The 18,532-nt window shown below is 39.4% G+C and overlaps 1 protein-coding gene across 3 annotated transcripts in view; it reads right to left on the bottom strand.

Annotated features, from left to right (window-relative positions):
* Window positions 1-9: 9 nt before the first annotated feature.
* Window positions 10-18,532, bottom strand: part of zmp:0000000926 (uncharacterized) — a 43,004-nt gene continuing 24,481 nt past the window's right edge. The window contains exons 1-3 of one of the 3 annotated variants that reach the window (XM_053482074.1): window positions 15,027-15,415; window positions 4,036-5,528; window positions 10-1,055 (exon numbers count right to left, since the gene is read on the bottom strand). In XM_053482074.1, the coding sequence (XP_053338049.1) occupies window positions 519-1,055; window positions 4,036-5,382 (1,884 nt within the window). In that variant the 5' untranslated portion in view covers window positions 5,383-5,528; window positions 15,027-15,415 and the 3' untranslated portion in view covers window positions 10-518. Of the gene's footprint in view, window positions 1,056-4,035; window positions 5,529-8,583; window positions 8,653-15,026; window positions 15,416-18,532 lie in introns of those variants that run through there. The other 2 variants (XM_053482075.1, XM_053482072.1) reach the window with 2 other exon arrangements.

Here is an 18,532-nt window from a genome sequence, read left to right as displayed (position 1 = left end):
AGTTCTGCCTTTTTTTCCCCTCAGAATTCTGACTTTAATCTCAGACGTTTCTAAAAAATTATGAGATTAATGTCAGTATTTTTAGTTTAAAGTCAGAATTCTTAAAAAAAGGTGAAATTCTGAGAATAAAGTAAAAATTCTGAGATTAAAATAATTAGAATTCTGATTTCACAGAAGCCAGAACTCACGTAATTTTTATGGTGATCTAAATCCTCTTAAATAGAGGTGTATATCATTTCAGTGCATAAAAACTTAATTTTGTCAACTAATAAAATTAATATTTTATTATTATAAATTATGTTGGTAATTTTTTATTATTAAATAACATCTTGATGCTCTTAATAAATTTATTCTTGAAACAAAAAAAAGAAAAAAGTGTTTTCATTAATGCCAAAATATTTGCAATTAATAATAATAAAAAAAAACATTAGAATAAACTAAGGGATAATGTATTATTTGTTAATATGTGATAAAATATAAGCACTTCTTGGTCATGAATTCAGATTCCTAATGAGGACTTACTGCTGTCTCATTCGTTTACATCCTTGAGGTAAATCTGTGCAGCTCCTATTTCCTTCACGCAACTCGGGGGCAGACCAGCGTCGCTTTCGGGAGTGTGGCTTATCCTGGATTTCCCGCCGGGAATCAGACAGAAGCGTTGGCGCGAGGGGCGGAGCCGTTCTGTCAGGTCTGTGTGTGCTGGTCTCTGAGTCTGCAGACATGCGACTACATGAGTGTTGTTGCAGCGAGGTGGGCTTTAGGATTGGTGAGGTCATCTGTGGGGGTAATGAGGACAACGATGGGGTCAATGAGGTCATCGTTGAGGTCGCTGAGGAGGCTAAGGTGGCCACTGGTGTCAGTGAGTTGGGCATTGGTGACAAACGTGCTGTTGCAGGCAATGCAGACGGTGTTGGGGTCAAAGCCAGGCAGATGTCTCCTGGACTAAGCTGACGGCAGTGGAGGCCATAGAGCTCGGCGCTCCTCTGAGGACTGCATGAAGACCAGCCTCTGTCCCGCACAAAAAATGGATACTCCTCCAAAACTGTGAGCAATTCCTGACAAGAAGTAAACCAAGAAAATCAACAAATCAGGTTGCATGGTACTTGCACAAAATTACATTACTGACCTTTTCAGTGAAATGGAAAACTGTTAAAAACACAAGATCAGTCAGTCATCTATCTCTTTCACTAAGGATCCTTGGTCTGGGAAAACCAAAATGTGAATTTTAAGGACTTTTAGCCCAGAAACATTAGTCTAGGAATGTAAGTCAAGAAAGCTTGGTCCAGAACTGGAACTGAAATTTGAATTCAGGTAGCACATGAACCTAATCAAGAAACTTTCTAGATCTTTCAAGATCCTTAGCCGAGGTATTTTTTTACAAAACCGAAACTGAACCATGGAACTAAAGCTTAGAATTTCAAGCCAAGTAACGTCAGGAATCCAAATCCAGGACGTTTAACCTTTATAAAAACAGTATAACGATTCCAGGAACTTTATTTTTAAGAACAGTCCAGGAAGTTTAGTTCAGGAACCTTATTACAGAAACTTAAGCTTAGAAACTTAGCCCAGGAAATTCAGTAAAAGAACCTATCTATGGCCTGGAACTGGAACTGCACCCCAAAAACTTCTATACCCAGTAACATTAGCTGAATATCTTTAGCCTAGAAAGTTCAATTCAGGAAATTAGAAAGAGCAATTTTAGGTCAACAAGCTAAGCTCAGGAATCTTAGCGAGAAACCTAACTTTAGTGGGTGTCTGACTTTTGCTTGTACATTATTGTTGTCATTTTCATTTTACACTTCTCTCTTATCCATACAGCTTTATTGGGAATAATGGGCCAAACTGGGGTGTCTGCATTACACACAAACACAAACCCCATTCCCCTGAAAGCTCAGCTAAACAATAAACTGTAAACTTACTTACTCACATGGCTCATCACACAAATGCTACCTCGTTCTGGTTCCCTTAGACATCTAATCACAACCACCTGTACCTAATCAGTCTATAATTATTTCCCTGGATTAATATCCTGGATGTTCAGATAATTTTTGGGCAAAATCTCTTTTTCCTGCATTGATATACACACTTCATTTTTAGGTATATTTAATGTCTTGTACATGTGTGTGTGTGTTTGTGTGTGTGTGTGTGTGTGTGTGTGTTGGGTTTCCACAATTAATGACTGAAGCATTGCATGTATAAATCAGTGTCATAAAAACAGTATTGCAATTTAAATTCAGTATGTTGTCAGCGGCATACATAAATAAAAATCATAATTTATTCTGAGAAACCAAATTACGAGTTGTGAAATCCTACAATTACCGTATATTACATGGACATTTTAGATGATTCTATTGTGTTTACGTGATTAAGTGACTAGTTTGTAATCGCTTGCACATCATGTGAATGATGAAAAAAATCCTTATAGTATGGTATGTATAAAATAAATTATTATTATTTGAATTATTATAATTTTTTTATGTAATCATATTTGTTTACATGTAAAGTTCATGTTCCTTTTCTCCTTTATAACAATCTAAAATATTTACCATCTGAGCACAAAGTAATGAGTTTGCCAGGAAAGTTTTAATGTCACATTGCAGTGTTGCTTGTAAAGCAGCACAAGTTGATGTTTGCATATTCATGAAAATTTGAACAAGCACATTTGTATAAAGGTTAAAAAGCTTCATTCATATGAAATGCAACTAAATCATCTCTAGTGACACAGTGCAGGTCACAACATTGTGAGCTAGTGAGCGAGTACTACATTGTACAATCCCAGTGGCAGTAATGGGAGTTTTAATGGTTTATCTGTGTGGTCAGATGTGACTACTGTAAGGTGTAAGATTTGTTCATACTGTTGTACTGCAAGACTTTTATGTCAGAAGAAAAAAAAATCTATTGCACAACATCCACTAAGAACAGGAAGCGACAGAGACAAACACTGAATGCTGCGAAACGAAATGATTAATGCAGATTGGTTCTAGGAACCTGTTTGTTCGATCACATCAAGGCAACAAAAAGCCTAATGTGGTTTTATTTACTACCCCAAAAAGTTATTCATCTTTTCTTTTAACATTCTATTCAAGGTTTTATTTGGAACCTGAGAATAAAGTTTTTTCTCCAGAACCGTAAACTATGAGTCTATATCAGAGTATCTTGAGTCTTTTCACCAACAATATTTGGGATCTTTGGAACTTGCACTGTTATACATGAACCTTAGCGCTTAGCCCAGGAACTTAAAGTGAAGTACACTCATTTATCTTCTATACTGCTTATCCTGTGTACAGGGTCGCAGGGCACACACACACAATGAGCAATTTAGGAACAGCAATGTACCTAATCTACTCGTTTTGGGATTGTGAAAAGAAAATGAAGTACCCGGAGTAAAGACACCAAGCATGGAGAGAACATGCAAACTCCACGCCCACAGACCCTAGGCGGAAAATTCAAACCTGGAGGTTAACCCGGAGGTCAAAGGCCACAGTGCTAACCACTATTCCACTGTGCGACCTTCAAGTACATAAATCCAGAAATATTAGATGTACTTTAATTCAATAACCTCAGGAACCAAAGTAAAAAAAACTTAGCTTTGAATCCTTAACCCAGGAAGTTTACCTCTCAAAAAGTTCAGGAACCTTAGTCCAGGAACTTTAGTACAGAAACCTAACAACTTCAGGAACCTAAGCCCTTTAACCCACACACAATCAATCAATCAATCAATCAATCAATCAATCAATCAACCCCAGGAAATGTATTCTAGGAACAGCAAAGGATTTTTGGCCTAGAAACTTTAGTTCATATACAGGACATAATTCAAATATACACACCTGGGGATCATTAATTGAGGAACCTAACCCCAAAAACATAATTTAGTTAAGGAAGCTAAAAAAATAATGATTTCTAATAATATATAATAATTAACATGTTTTTACCAATAGATACTGGATTATTGCTTTTGGTGGTTGGTAAAGTAAGGTAACATTTCTGAATTAATTTTAGTGCCATTAGTAATGACATTTCCCTTGGTAGACTGACCTGAGTGTTGCGGTCAGCAAGCAAAACCTGCAGGTGATTGAACCCATCAGTGGGTCCAGGTGAGATAAGCAGGACAGTGCAGGTACTCAGGTGGAACTCAGGTGTGGTGTCGGCACTGTGCAGGAAATCCTCAGTCTGTAACTCTTCCACCCTTTTCAGACGGCCACCAGCCAACTCAATAAGGGAACCCTTGGCAAAATGAGGTAGGACTGCACTTGGTGGTGGGTCAGGACCACTGAGGACTGAAACAGAATGACGATAGGATCCTGGTGAAAGTTCTCGCTCCTGATGAACCCCATGGTTGTTGTGCTGACCATGAGGGGAGTGCTGGGAGTTCCTCAGAGGGGAAGGAGGAGGAGGACCTGAGGGGTTAAAACCTGGGTATGCCTGAGGGTTGTGGTGAACAGTGGAGTACAGAGACCCCAGGGCATAGTAGATCTGAGCTCCTGAATTGGAGGCACTTCCAACGGAAGGTTCTTGAGGAGCCTTTGTCTTTCGTGTGTCAGAAATGTATGCATGGGATGTTGGAGGCTTTAGGATTGCCAGAGAGTCTCTGTCTGTATTGTGATGGAAGGAATGTGCATTATGACCCGTTTGGGGTGGGGATACCCTCCTTGTATCGCGCCCTACCAGATCTTCTTGATTCCTCTTCCTTCCATTGGAGTGGGCACCACCAACTCTTGCTTGAGGGTCATTCCCACTTTCTGCCCTTCCACTAGATTCTGATCTAATCCCTTGTCCATCAAGACCATTGGGTCTCCTGTTTGAGTACCTGAGCCTACTTTCTGAGAGAAAATCATTGTGGTAAAGTGATGTTTGTGAGAAGAGGTGTGAGGAGGACGAGGAAGGGAAGAGAGAGGAGGCATAGTTTTGCCGTGTAGGGTTAAAATAGGACCACATGTCCCTGGAATCGACTGCATAAGTGCCCTTGTATGTAGGCATCGGCATGGACGGATGCAAACCAAGCGAATTAATTTCTCCACGTAGCCAACGAGAGTGGTGAGGAATTGGCAGTTCTGTTTCACCTTCTGACCTTCTTGTTCCATCTCTCCAGGAAGGCGAACCTGAGCCACGTCTTTCTCTCACCGGGCTAGAAATGTATGGGTGGTGAAGGGATGAGTGGTAGGGCAGCTGCCATGATAGGGGGAACTGAAGGTGTGGGAGTGGAGGAGGTGGAGGAGGTGGAAGGAGGTCTTTATCGCTGCGTGGTTCGTTCTCCCGCCCTTCAGAAATGTGGTGTCTCCTGTGTCTAAGTGGCGCCGGGTATTTGAACTCATCCTCCGGAGGGCGCTGTTCCGACGAGCCTTGCCGGGACTCGCGCTTTTTTGGGGGGAGGCTGGGATTCATGGGGTCTCCCCCAGGCCTGAGGGGCCAAAACTAGGTCACATGGGCTGATGGGGAAAACGAGGGGTCCGGATGGTGACAAGATTCTCGGCTGAACAGCATCACGCAGAAGATCGCAATTCACTCGGTCCTGCACCAGAATTACTCACCTGGGGAAGAGAAAGAAAAAGAAAAAACACAGAGAAAGGAATCAATCATAATGTCAAATCCAATCCTATTTGCCTGGTGTACAATGTGTGAAAAACCACGAGTGTGTCTGTTCTGCTGAACAAGTCACTTAAGTGCGAAGGTTGATGATTAAGAAAGGCAGTGCCCATGACACCAAAGAAGGATATTTTTCAGAACCGTTTTTTTTTTTTTCAGCTAATTGGCTACTTTTGGGATACGGTAAACCTTGCGTACGGTACACACGCATTATTTCTTCAGGAACATCATCTGTTCAGCGTACTGTAGGTTCCCTGACTGCGGACTATTATGTGGTCACTATACAGTCACAGATATACACCTCCGGTGTGTGAGCATTTTAATGAAACACTTTATCTCAAGAGTTTGCAATGTGTGACTAAAAGTGTAAGAGTGCCAGATAGAATGAGATGGATAGATGGATAGATAGCGAGAGAAAAAGAAAAAGAGAGAGAGAATCTTGTGGCCAAATCACTGATTTAGCCAATACTCGAGTCTCTGAAAAGATCTAAGTATAACTTCCATGTGATTCCCACCACAACAATGTGCTAACAAACGCACAAAGCCATACCCGACACACAAGCACACACACACAAAAACATACACATACACACACACAGACACACACACTGCAGGAGGCAATATGCCTGCTCTTTGGAGAGGAAAATGCAGATAAGTTTCTTCGAATCACTGAAGCAAGTGGGAATCCGACAAGTCGTCACCATCCACGGGAACACTTTACACACTTCACACACACGCACACCCTTCACAGACACACACACACATACACACACACACACTTCACACCATTGGGTCCAGCTGTCAGTCACCGTTACCGTAGCAATTGAACGAGCTGCTCACCACCCACCCCTGATTGCCATAAGCTCGCCACAGGGTGTGCGGGGGAGTTTGCGCGAAATGAGAGAGAGAGAGAGATAGAGAGAGAGAGAGTAGAAATGACAGAAAGGAGGTATGTAGAAGGAAGAAGAAATGGAGGTAGGGGGAAAAGCAAGAAAAAAAATAAGAACAAATTGTGAGAAAGAGAGAAAGAATGAAAGAAATGGGGTGGATAAGGATGAGAGGAGTGGAGAAGCAGATAGAGAGACAAAAAGAGAAAGAGAGAATGTGAATGAGAGAGGGATAGAGAAAAGCACAGAGAGGTACGGATGAACATGTGAAAGTTGAGAGAGAAAGATAGAAAGAAATGAGGAAAAGAGAGAAAGTCAGACAGACAGAGAGAGAGAGAGAGAGAGAGAGAGTTAAGCGTTCTCATTTTATTGCTCAGTGTGTGTGTGTGTGTGTGTGTGTTTGAATGTGTGTGTGGGAGTTTCTCTAATGTCTCTAAATTAAACTCTCTGATGTTTCGACGCCACATCTGCTCCTCCGTCTACAGCGCCGCCGCTGTCGCCATGGAAACTGAGCCCATACATTCAAGTGAGAGAAGGTGTGTGTATATGTGTGAGAGGGTTATATAGGGATACCAGTCTGAGACACACACTCTCTCTCTCTCTCACACACACACACACACACACACACACACACACACACACACACACACACACTTTTCAGATCAACTCAATAATCAGTTGTCATGACCAACATATTGTAATATGATATACACACACTGGCCACTTTATTAGGAACGACTGGTCATTCATGCAATTATGCAATTATACAATCATGTGTAAGAAGCATAATGAATAAAATGGTGCAGATACAGGGCATGAGTCTCAGGCAGTGTTCATCAAGCACTAGAGAGAGAAAAAAAAAAGCGTGGAATCTTGCTAACTTTAAACTTAGCTGTTGGTGCCAGATGGTGCCAGCTTATATAGAACAGTGCGAAAAACAATAAACATCCAGTGAGGGAAAGATCTGTATGTGTAGACTTGTTTATGAGGTCAGGGAGAAGGGCCAGACTGGTGGGCCAGACTGGTGGGCCATGCTGACCGGAAGGCTTTAGTACAGTATGTCTCTTCCCGAACGCAGTAATCAGAAAAGCATTTCTGAAAGCACTACCTGTCAAAGCTTGAGGTGGTGGCTTGCAACCACAGAAAGCCACATCAGGTTCCACACATGTTTACCCAAAACCAGCCTACTTGGCACAGGTTTACACCTAGAAGCTTTTTTATGGTTGCTCAAAAGAACAACCAAAAACCAACTAAAGGTCCCCTACGTTACTACTTTGTAAACACTGATGTCAGAGTTCCCCTAAAGTTTGCGTGCATGTTTATACTGCAGCTAAAATAACCCTCAGATGAGGCAAACTGCCGCGTCTTACTTCGCACCGCTTCAGTGTCTATGGAAATGAGGTTCAGATGAGCCACACCCCTCCAGAGGACAGCAGAGCTGAGCAACAAATCAGGGGAGGGGGATGTGAGGTCACATTAGGGGGGGAATCTGATTGGCTTGTTTAAAATATTTAAATATAGGGGGGAAAAACATAACAAAACAAAAAAAAAGAGCCGGGAATTTTTTTTTGTCCTTTTTTTTTGTTTGTTTGTAGACATACTTGAGACCCATTTGAATGTCCAAACATAATAGTCATAAAAAAAATATTTTGCATAATAGGTCCCTGAAATAAGAAATATATATATATATATATATATATATATATATATATATATATATTATAGAAAATAAATTTTTTACAAAATATGGTAAAAAAAAAAATTATCTGCAGTAAGCAGATATAAAAAAAGTTTTGGCTGATCAATTATCTTTAGTGTATTTACAATTTATTTATTTATTTATTTATTTATTTATCATACTGTTTCAGAGTCTATATGTGTGGACGAGCAGCGTACGAGCTGAAACAAAATTTGACAAATAGTATTTTCAGATGATCAAACTTCGGAAAGTATTACAAATGTTCTAAGATCTGTTTTAGTCACATTTGAGGTTTTTATCTGTGTGCTTTCATGCACACACACACACACACATGGCCCTCAGTTTGGCAACACATGCATAATGTAGCTTTGATTTTGATCAAAGCGACCATGGTTAATTTCAGAAATTACTCACTGAGCGTAACTCTCCATTCTGTTTTGGTCAGAATGAACCCTTCTTGCATTTCTCATGACACCTTATCTGACTGTCACTAAAAAAAAAAAAAAAAAAAAGTCCCATGAACATGTTTATTTTATTTTAAAACTAAAACTCATAATTCTGTTAAAGTATTGATGATCCACTACAACTAAGTTTAACATTGCGATTTCGAAAAAAAACATCAACCTGGCATCCCGTTCTCACCATGTCTTTCTGTATAACTGTGAAATGTCACGTCGAATCGAATGTAAGCCTGTAAAAAGTGTAATTAAATAAGTTGGCATTCTCGTACAATATTCATTTCAGTAGTGAAAACGCTCAGCGCGTTCTTGTAATGAATATGAGTAAAGCCCCGGTGTAAGCAGTCATATTTCCGCTCGGGCTTTTCTATTTCTGGCCTCGTTTTATTCCCCTATTTATGGCTTTGTTTCTTTCCTGCGCAACCAAGGGCTGATCGGTAAGAGACAGACCGCGCTGGTACAAACGGGCTCCTCTTCTAAAAGAAATATTTAACTATTAAGTCACTAAATACTATATAAACTATATAATATATATATATATATTTTTTTTTTTTGTATAGAAATTTCTACATCGAGTTTCCAAACATACAGTATTTTGGATTTAACACCATTGTGATGTCACTACCATTTACATATTCAAATATACACAAATGTATTCATACTGAAACTAAGTGTCTAAATTTTTTGTTCTTAATATAACCGTGTGTTTAGAAGGTCTAAGCCCCAAATCATTCTCTTAATGAGTCACAATTATACTATATACAAGGGACGTTCAAGTCAAACTGGGACAACTGATTGTGCAGAATAACAACTTCCTTTATTTCTCTATACTGTATACTCTCCTGTTTCACTGATGGACTTATCCCAGTGTTTCACTAGTGCTTGAATACCATCAAGGTAGAAAGTCTTCTCAGTAGACCAGAGCCCAAGACCCCGGCCTCCCAGGAACTCCTTTAATGACTCAAACATGTGGAAATGGCTTGGAGAGAGGTCGGGACTGTACAGGCGATGAGGCAATAACTCCCAGCCGAGTTCCTGTAATGTGCAACTGGTGTTGGTGAATGGTTGGTTTTCCAAAATCAGGCATTCCACTCACCGAATGGTAACAGGAACAGGTTTTGTTTGGAAAGTTTGCACTATTCAAATGTTTTACGAGTCTCATCACTGTACTGTGTTTAAAGATTTTTATAAAGTCAATGAGTTTTTACACCTTCATTCACCAGAAATTTCATCACAAGTCTTGGTTTGACTTCAACACCTCTAATAATATGTATTGTTCTGGGCCAATTCTGATAGACTGCTGACTTTAGATGAATTCATAGACAAAAATTAGGTTTGGTTTTGTACAATCTATTTATCCTAAGTTTTCTTGGATAAAAAAAATTAAATAAAAGGACAAATATTGCATTTCAAGTAAGGGACGGTTGTGGCTCCAACAATTATAAATCTGGATTAGTGATAGGAAGGTTAGGGGTTCGGTTAGGGGTTAAAGCTCCAGCACCACCAGGCTGCCACTGTTGAGCCCTTAAGCAAGACCCTTAACCACTTCTGCTATACCTTGGCTGACCCCGTGTTCTAGGGTCAAGACCCAGCTTCCTAACTGGGACACGAGGAAAAAAATCATGTCAGTGTGCTGTAAGGTTCATGTGACAAATAATTCAATCTTAATCTTAACAAGAAACAATACTGTACTTATGCATCCTGACTTTTGGACCTAGCTTAGATTTACGAGCGATAAGATCGTTTAAATAATATGAATTTGAGTGTTACACGGATGCTTTTTTACTTGACTTGTAAAAACATTTTCAGAGAATGCTGTGGCAAGAAGTGTTGTGGCAAGGTGTTTAATGCCTAAGTATCTACAGAATGTCTAAATATCCACACGCGCGCACACACACACACACACACACACCCACACACACTAATGTTAATTTGAATATATGTTCCGAGACATTACTGTAAGACGCTAGCAAATTTCCCCTGGAAATGCACCTATCTGTGATACCTATCTAGATCAGGATGTGTACTTTACAAAACTTTCAGCAATCAGTAGATTTAAAATTGTTTATAATTCCATATTAATCTTCACTAAAGTTATTGATTTTTATAACATTATTTTCTAGATTTCTAGATAACATTCAGTTTGTATAGTACTTAGTACATTATAAATGGTATACAAATGCATTATGTCATACACACTAGAAATGACTAAGGACATTTTTTTGATGGTTTGTGAATAAAATGGTTACCATAAAAAAAATAAGTAAATAAATTAATAATTACTCACATTTACACTTGTACAGAATTTCGCTTAAAAGCGTCTCAGACTTCCTGAAGTGCTTTGAGCGATCAGATCTCTATCCGGATCAATGTCCCGATATAGATAATTTTTATTTGATACCCAAGATGCATCAACCAAGCAAGTGTAAATAGTGAGTCCCATCAATTTCTGACTCTTTTTGAAGTGTGTTTTCTGTCACATGTGTAATTTCTCAAGTACACCCCAAGTTCACCAAAATTAGACCTGACAACAAAAAATGAAACTTATATGTAGTCCAATTCTTTCTAGTTTTATAACACTCATTTTAGTAGTAGCGCTACTCACCCATGAAATATGACCTTCAGTTAAGTCTTTTAACATGGGATGAGTGAGTTCTCACAAATTGTTATTTCCAACGAATCTGGAGGTTTGCATCACACATTGTGATATTTAACTTATTATATTATATTATATTCTTTCTCTTTATATATATAAATCCATCCATCCGTCTATCTAGGAAACTCTGTAGTCCAACTAGGGCCAGTGGTGACCAATTTGGGAACACCAATTAGCCTAACCTGCATGTCTTTGGACTGTGGGAGGAAACCAGAGTACCTGGAGGAAACCCACCAGAACAACGTGGGAATCGAACCCGGACCCTAAAGCAGCAAGGCGACTATATTTATCTTTATTTTTTCAGCATCTAATGCTGGATGTTCCGGACCACACAATCATACAACTGCTTATTTATTTCTATCCAGAAAACTAAAAGGTTTGGTCATGGGAGTTTAAAGATGCTGTGTATTTGCTTTATTGCGAACCACAACTTGCACTCTAATGGTTTCTCGATTCTCGAACGATTTAATATGCATCAAATGGACTACAGACCGTACAGTAAGTGAAAATGATCAAAAAGCTATTTTTTCCCCTCAACAATAGACAAAGCATCCGAGTGCAAAATTAACAGCGTAGATCAGGCTGAGGTTAAAACAATTATGCAATAACAGACTTAGTGAGGAAGCAGTAGACTATAATTTTCCCAGGAGAGAATGGAGAAAGAACACGCACATGGCCCGAAGCGGATCGAAATACAATCGTCAAGTAGCACCTGGAAATGATGGAATCACTCCAGGCGCCTGTGTAAATTGAATCCTGTGCAAATAGGGCTATATATTACAAAGTATAAATATTACGTTTTAAGAGTTTATTATAAAACATATGAAGTCTAGTCCTCGTATACACCGGATCAGCCATAACGTTAACACCATTAACATTAAATCCACCTAGGTTTGGTGTTCCCTTTGTGCCAAATGTGGTGTGTGGCTCCACACTGAGGTGTGCTGTGGTGTCTGGCACCTGGACGTTGGCGGCGGATCCTTTGGGTGCTGTGGGTTGCTCGGTGGGGCCTGCGTGGATCGGGATTGTTTGTCTGGTGCATCCTGTAGGAGCTTGATTGGAGTGGGATCTGGGGAGTTTACAGGCCGGGCAGACGGCCTCTGGCACGTTGTCTGAAGAGTGGTGTACTTCGGTATTCTGGTACCTTTCTGGGTGAATCTTGAGTGCTCACCAGTTACCTGGTATATATTTGATGATGTCATTCAGTTCACCTGTCACTGGCCATAATGTTGTGGCTAATCTGTTTCTACGTTATTTGACTTGGCTTAATCGAGGAGAAAATGAAATGCAAGAAATCTGTCCACTCTGGGCACGTCCGACCATGCTTTACAGCAAATCAATACGTCTAGTAGACGGGTGCAGCCGGCAGCATTGTAAATCTGTGCTTTTTTTATCGACGAGGCCAAGTGTCACAATGACACACTGCAGCTTTAACACCTTCACCTTATTCGTTGGGAAATATCACACAGCTCTCAAACAGTTCGGATTTAGAACTGCTGAAAATGAGGGTGATTCCCATACGCTGGCGTGTGATAAAAGAGTTCTCGTCAGAATCTGTGGGAAGTAACAGTCAGTAAGAAAACTTGGGGTAGAAGAAAGTTGCTGTGAAAGAGAACATAACTTTAGTGCGAATTTTGTCAGGTTTGTAGCTGCAGAACTCTATACTGTCGCTTGCATATACCTTTATTTAATCATGAGGAAGAACACGGAGACAAAAACTTCAGCACTATAATCTTTATTATAGCACAACTGACTCACCGCTGTAAAATATTGACCATTACGATTTTTTTTTTAAACACAAGATTAATTTGCGACATTTTTTCAAAATGTCAAGCGCAAGACACAAAGTTGGTTTGTTTTTAATGCAAGCTGCCCCTTCATTTCTTCTTGTGTGTAAAAGAGATAAAACACTGGTGTGCTGTTGCAGCAAAACAATCAGTAACGTGGTGGTGTGATGAAATGGAGTTATTGTTACCACCCTGAAGTTGATTAATTTCCTAGCTTGAAGTGTTTTATCCTTGCCATTTCTGCATTACAGCATTTTTTCAACACTCGACATAATTTTTTTTATTCATCTCTCTTTAGTTGCATCTACAGGTACTTCTTGTTGGCATAGACATTCTGGCAGGCATAAAATGTTGTTATTCTCTAACCAGACTTGTTTTTTTCTTCTTCAACTTCAGTGATCAAAGTGCTCTTACCCTGAAAACATTCTCATACTAGAAAACTAAAAGTTAGAACTTTACTTCTGACTGCTACAACACGCTCAAACTGGAGACTCCTTCCACGAATATATGAGGGGCGTTCAAGTCAAACCACGACTTGTGAAACTCCTCGTGAATGAAGGCGTAAAAAAACAACAACATTTGAAGTCCACTTTCACGTTACAGGAATTCGGCTGGGAGTTACACAGTCTCGACCTCGCTCCAAGCCATTTCTACTAGCTTGAGTGATCAAAGGAGTTTCTGGGAGGCCAGGGTTTCAGATGTGAAAGCAGACAGTCGGATCATGACTCAAAACATTAGGATAAGTGCGTTAGTGTACTAGTGTACTTCTTTTATTTCTCTATATAATATAGAGAAATAAAGGGAGTTTTTGCAGTCAAAAGCGTTGACTTGAAGGCCCACCTTCGCATTTTCCAGTAGTACTGTGACGCTAACTAGCACGATACAGCTGATAGACAGATCCATAGATGGCGCAGATGGGCGTAAAACTGACTGATTTATAGGCATATTGTTTTTCCCTGCATTTTATTCGTACTTTTACATAGGCTTAAATGCAAAAATATTAACAAATATTTGCAATAGAAAATTAATTAGACGCGCATGCAGGTAATAAATTCATAAATAAATTTAATTCGTAAATTGAATTAAATTAAATAAATAAAGTGCGTACATTACACATGCAAATAATAAATTAAATTTTTTTGATCATAAGCTTTTAACATTAGATACTTTTATTTATTTATTTACACATTATTATTATTAATTATTATTATTAATAATAATAATAATAATAATAATAATAATAACAGTTATATTTTTAAACTAACTATAATACTGTTTCCTCGTTGTTGATTTTGACCATTGACATTTCGTGACGGGACGTTATTTACTTTATGCATTCACAATCTCCGCGCATTATTTAAGTGAATATACATTACACTGTAATACCTCATTTTGCAAGAATGAGCAACACTATAGTCATTTGGTGAAAACATGTAGGAAATATGTGTTTCGATCGAGCTGGCACCTGCCTGGAAATATTGTTCGTATTGGAAACAAACAGTGAAAGTCCTTCTGATGAAAATGCATTAACCCTATAGTTTTCTGATCATGAATGCAAATGGCAGTGGTACGTTTTAAAAGCAGCACAAGGTGGTAGTGGGAAAAAAACTTACATAAAATGAGCTGCAAAAATAATACAAGATAATAAAAAAATAAATATAAATAAAGATGCATATAAAAATGCAATAAATGAAAATAAAACTGAATATCAAGGTTCCTGCAGAATACCACACCTAATAGATATAGCGGTATAAATAGAATATTCTTAGATAGATAGATAGATAGATAGCAACTATTTAATTTACAAACTATATCTAATTCGAATTAAACTAGAAAAAACAAACTGACGAACATATAAAATGCACAGAACGCAAGTGAGTAAGGGTGTGTGTATGTTTGTGTCTGTGTGTGTGTGAAAGTGTTTTCCCATCCAAGTGCTGATCTGGTGTGACTGACCTTTGAGTGGGCAGAGCAGCTATCCGTGCAGTGGCAAAAAAAATTCTCCGAGTGTGTAACGCGCTTACAGATCCCACTGTTCCTCCTCACACACATACACAGCAATAGCAACAGGCCTTTAGCACACAAACACACCAATACAGACACAACCGAGGAGTCACAAGACGTCGAGAGCCTGCAAAGAGAGTGAGCGTGTGTGCATGTGTGCGTATGTATGTGTGTGTGTGTGTGTATGAGTGTGTACACACAGCTAAGGAAATGAGTAATATCTTGCCATGCAACAGCAGACCAGTTGCTGCTCTCGCCCACTCGTCTTACTCACTGAGAAACACACACACACACACACACACACACACACACACACACACTTGTACTAAGTGGCTGGAGATCACATGGACTCTAACACACGTGCACACACACACACATGCACACATTCACACACACACACGCACACACACACACACACATATATATACACACACATACAGCATTAATATACTCTGTGGGAGAAACAGCAAGAAGAAGGAGATCGAGATAAAATGAAAGAAGAGATGGAGTTAGAGGAGATTCGTCCTACACAGAACTCTGACTCAAATCAAAACTGCACTCTCTCTCTCTCTCTCTCTCTCTCTCTCTCACACACACACACACACACTTCTCATTTCTCTTTGACTCATATTCCATTCAGGTGCAACGTCAGCACTATGAGAACACTAACGCCATTTTATGTTTTTTTTTTTAAATAATTAATTAATTTTTTTACAACAATTACCCGAAAACAAACAAAAAGCTAGAAATTTAAAAAAAGTTACGATGATCCAAACTTCTAAACATTTTGTAGCTAAGCTTGGATTTTTTTTTTTTAAATCAGACACCTGAAATTACACGTCAGTGCAACCAAATGCTAGGTTCGGTACTAAATCAGGGCGTGTTTTACGTGAATTTTCCATACGATGAAAAAAAAAAAGATTGCTCAAGCTCCCTGAACAACTGTATCACAATTTGGAAGATGAAAAAACAAAACCCTTCTTAAATGTGATGACCTGGTGATTCAGTACATTCGGGTCGTCAGCCGACTTCATTTTATTGCCCCATAACGTTGCTGAGTCTCGATCTGAGCAACTGAAGCAACCCAGATCATAACACTGTCTCCAGAGGCTTGTACATGGGCTTCCCTTCTTACCCTGATGCGTCCATCACTCTGGAATTGATCAATCTGGACTCGGACCACATGACCTTTTTTCCATTGCTCCAAGGTTTTTTAGATTTCTTCTTTTTTGGCTGAAGAGTCACAGTGAAATTTTATTATTGTGATGATTATTATGATGATGATGATCATCATCATCAGCTGTTTAGTCCCAATCCTGTGAGTTCTTGTTACAGTTGAGCTAAAGAGCGATACAACTGAACTTACCGAGCCTTGATCTCATTTTGATATTCTCCTTTTCTTCCGTCTCTGCCTGCGATATTGTGTTTGCTGATCGACTGACCTTGTGCCTGGTTCTGTTTACGATTCTGCCTCACATATTGGATTTGTTTACTGAGCTGCTTTTATTAAAAAAAGTTCCTGCACCGGCTTCTGTCTCAGCCCCTCTGACCTGACAGTGTTTAAAAAACAAACCAAAACAGCATGTCCTGAAGTATTTCGTTCCTCTTATACATACACATCGATTTCATTTTGTCAGAATAAATAATTTGATTTGTCAAACATGTTAAAAGGTCTATGGGGTCGTTCAAGTCAAACCAGGACCATCGATTGTGGAGATTAACGGAACACAGTTATGAGAGTAAAAATTACAATATAAATGGGCAGGCGTAGCTTAGTGGTTAAGGCATTGGCCGACTGATCAGAAGGTCCCAGGTTCACACTCCACCGCCAGGTTTCCACTGTGGGGACTTTGAGCCACCGCAGACCAGTTTCTCAAAGTCACTACAGTGGAAACATGGTGGTTTTGGAGAAAGAAAGGGAAACAGAGGGACTTTCTATGGAGCCCCTCTGTTGATTATGGAGCCCCAAATACTGTGTCCTATGGCCCCGACTTACGAAGGCATGGGAATTAGGTAATATGTTGTGGCCAAATTGTACTAAGGCGTGGGAATGAGATAGTATTTTGTAGCCATGACTTATAAAGGCATGGGAAGGAGATATTATGTTGTGGCCATGACTTTCTAAGCTGTGGGAATGAGTTATACTGTTGTGGAAACAACTTACGAAGCAATGGGAACAAGATACTATGTTGTGGTGGCCAAGACCTCCTAAGCATGAGCTCGAGATACTATGTTTCAGCCATGACTTACTAAGGTATAGGCATGAGATCCTACAGTATGTTGTGGTCAAGACTTACTAAGGTGTGGAAATGAGATATTATGTTGTGGCCATAAATTACGAAGGCATGGGAATGAAACACAACATTTCAACCACGACTTAAGGTGTGGAAATGTGATTGTATGTTGTGGCAAGACTTACCAAGGCATGGGAATAAGATACTATGTTGTGGCCATGACTTACCAAGGCATGGGAATAAGATACTATGTTGTGGCCATGACTTACCAAGGCATTGGAACGAAATACAATGTTTCAACCACAACTTACTAAGGTGTGGAAATATAATAGTATGTTGTGGCCACAACTTATTAAGGAGTGACAATGAGAAACTATATTGTAGCCATGACTTACTAAAAAGTGGCAATGAGATACTATGTTGTGGACATGACTTACCAAGGCATGGGAACGAAATACTAAGTTTCAACCACGACTTACTAAGGTGTGGAAATGTCATAGTATGTTGTGGCCACGAATTACTAAGGCATGGTTCGGCCATGACTTACTAAGGCGTGGGAATGAGATACTAAGTTGTGGCCACAACTTAATAAGGCGTAGAAATGAGATACTATGTTTCAGCCATGACTTACTAAGACGTGGGAATGAGATACTAAGTTGTGGCCACAACTTAATAAGGCGTAGAAATGAGATACTATGTTTCAGCCATGACTTAATAAGGCGTGGGAATGAGATACTAAGTTGTGGCCACAACTTAATAAGGCGTAGAAATGGGATACTATGTTTCAGCCATGACTTACTAAGGTGTGGGAATGAGATACTAAGTTGTGGCCACAACTTAATAAGGCATAGAAATGAGATACTATGTTTCAGCCATGATTTACTAAGACGTGGGAATAAGATACTAAGTTGTGGCCACAACTTAATAAGGCGTAGAAATGAGATACTATGTTTCAGCCATGACTTAATAAGGCGTGGGAATGAGATACTAAGTTGTGGCCACAACTTAATAAGGCATAGAAATGGGATACCATGTTTCAGCCATGACTTACTAAGGTGTGGGAATGAGATACTAAGTTGTGGCCACAACTTAATAAGGCGTAGAAATGAGATACTATGTTTCAGCCATGACTTACTAAGACGTGGGAATGAGATACTAAGTTGTGGCCACGATTTATTAAGCAGTGGGAAGTAGATACTATTTTGTAGCCACAACTTACTGAAG

The sequence above is a fragment of the Clarias gariepinus genome, chromosome 22 (assembly GCF_024256425.1).
Source record: "Clarias gariepinus isolate MV-2021 ecotype Netherlands chromosome 22, CGAR_prim_01v2, whole genome shotgun sequence".
NCBI classification, from domain to species: Eukaryota; Metazoa; Chordata; class Actinopteri; order Siluriformes; family Clariidae; genus Clarias; species Clarias gariepinus.
Note: the sequence above shows the minus strand (reverse complement) of the source record. Positions and strands in the feature narration are given on the sequence as shown.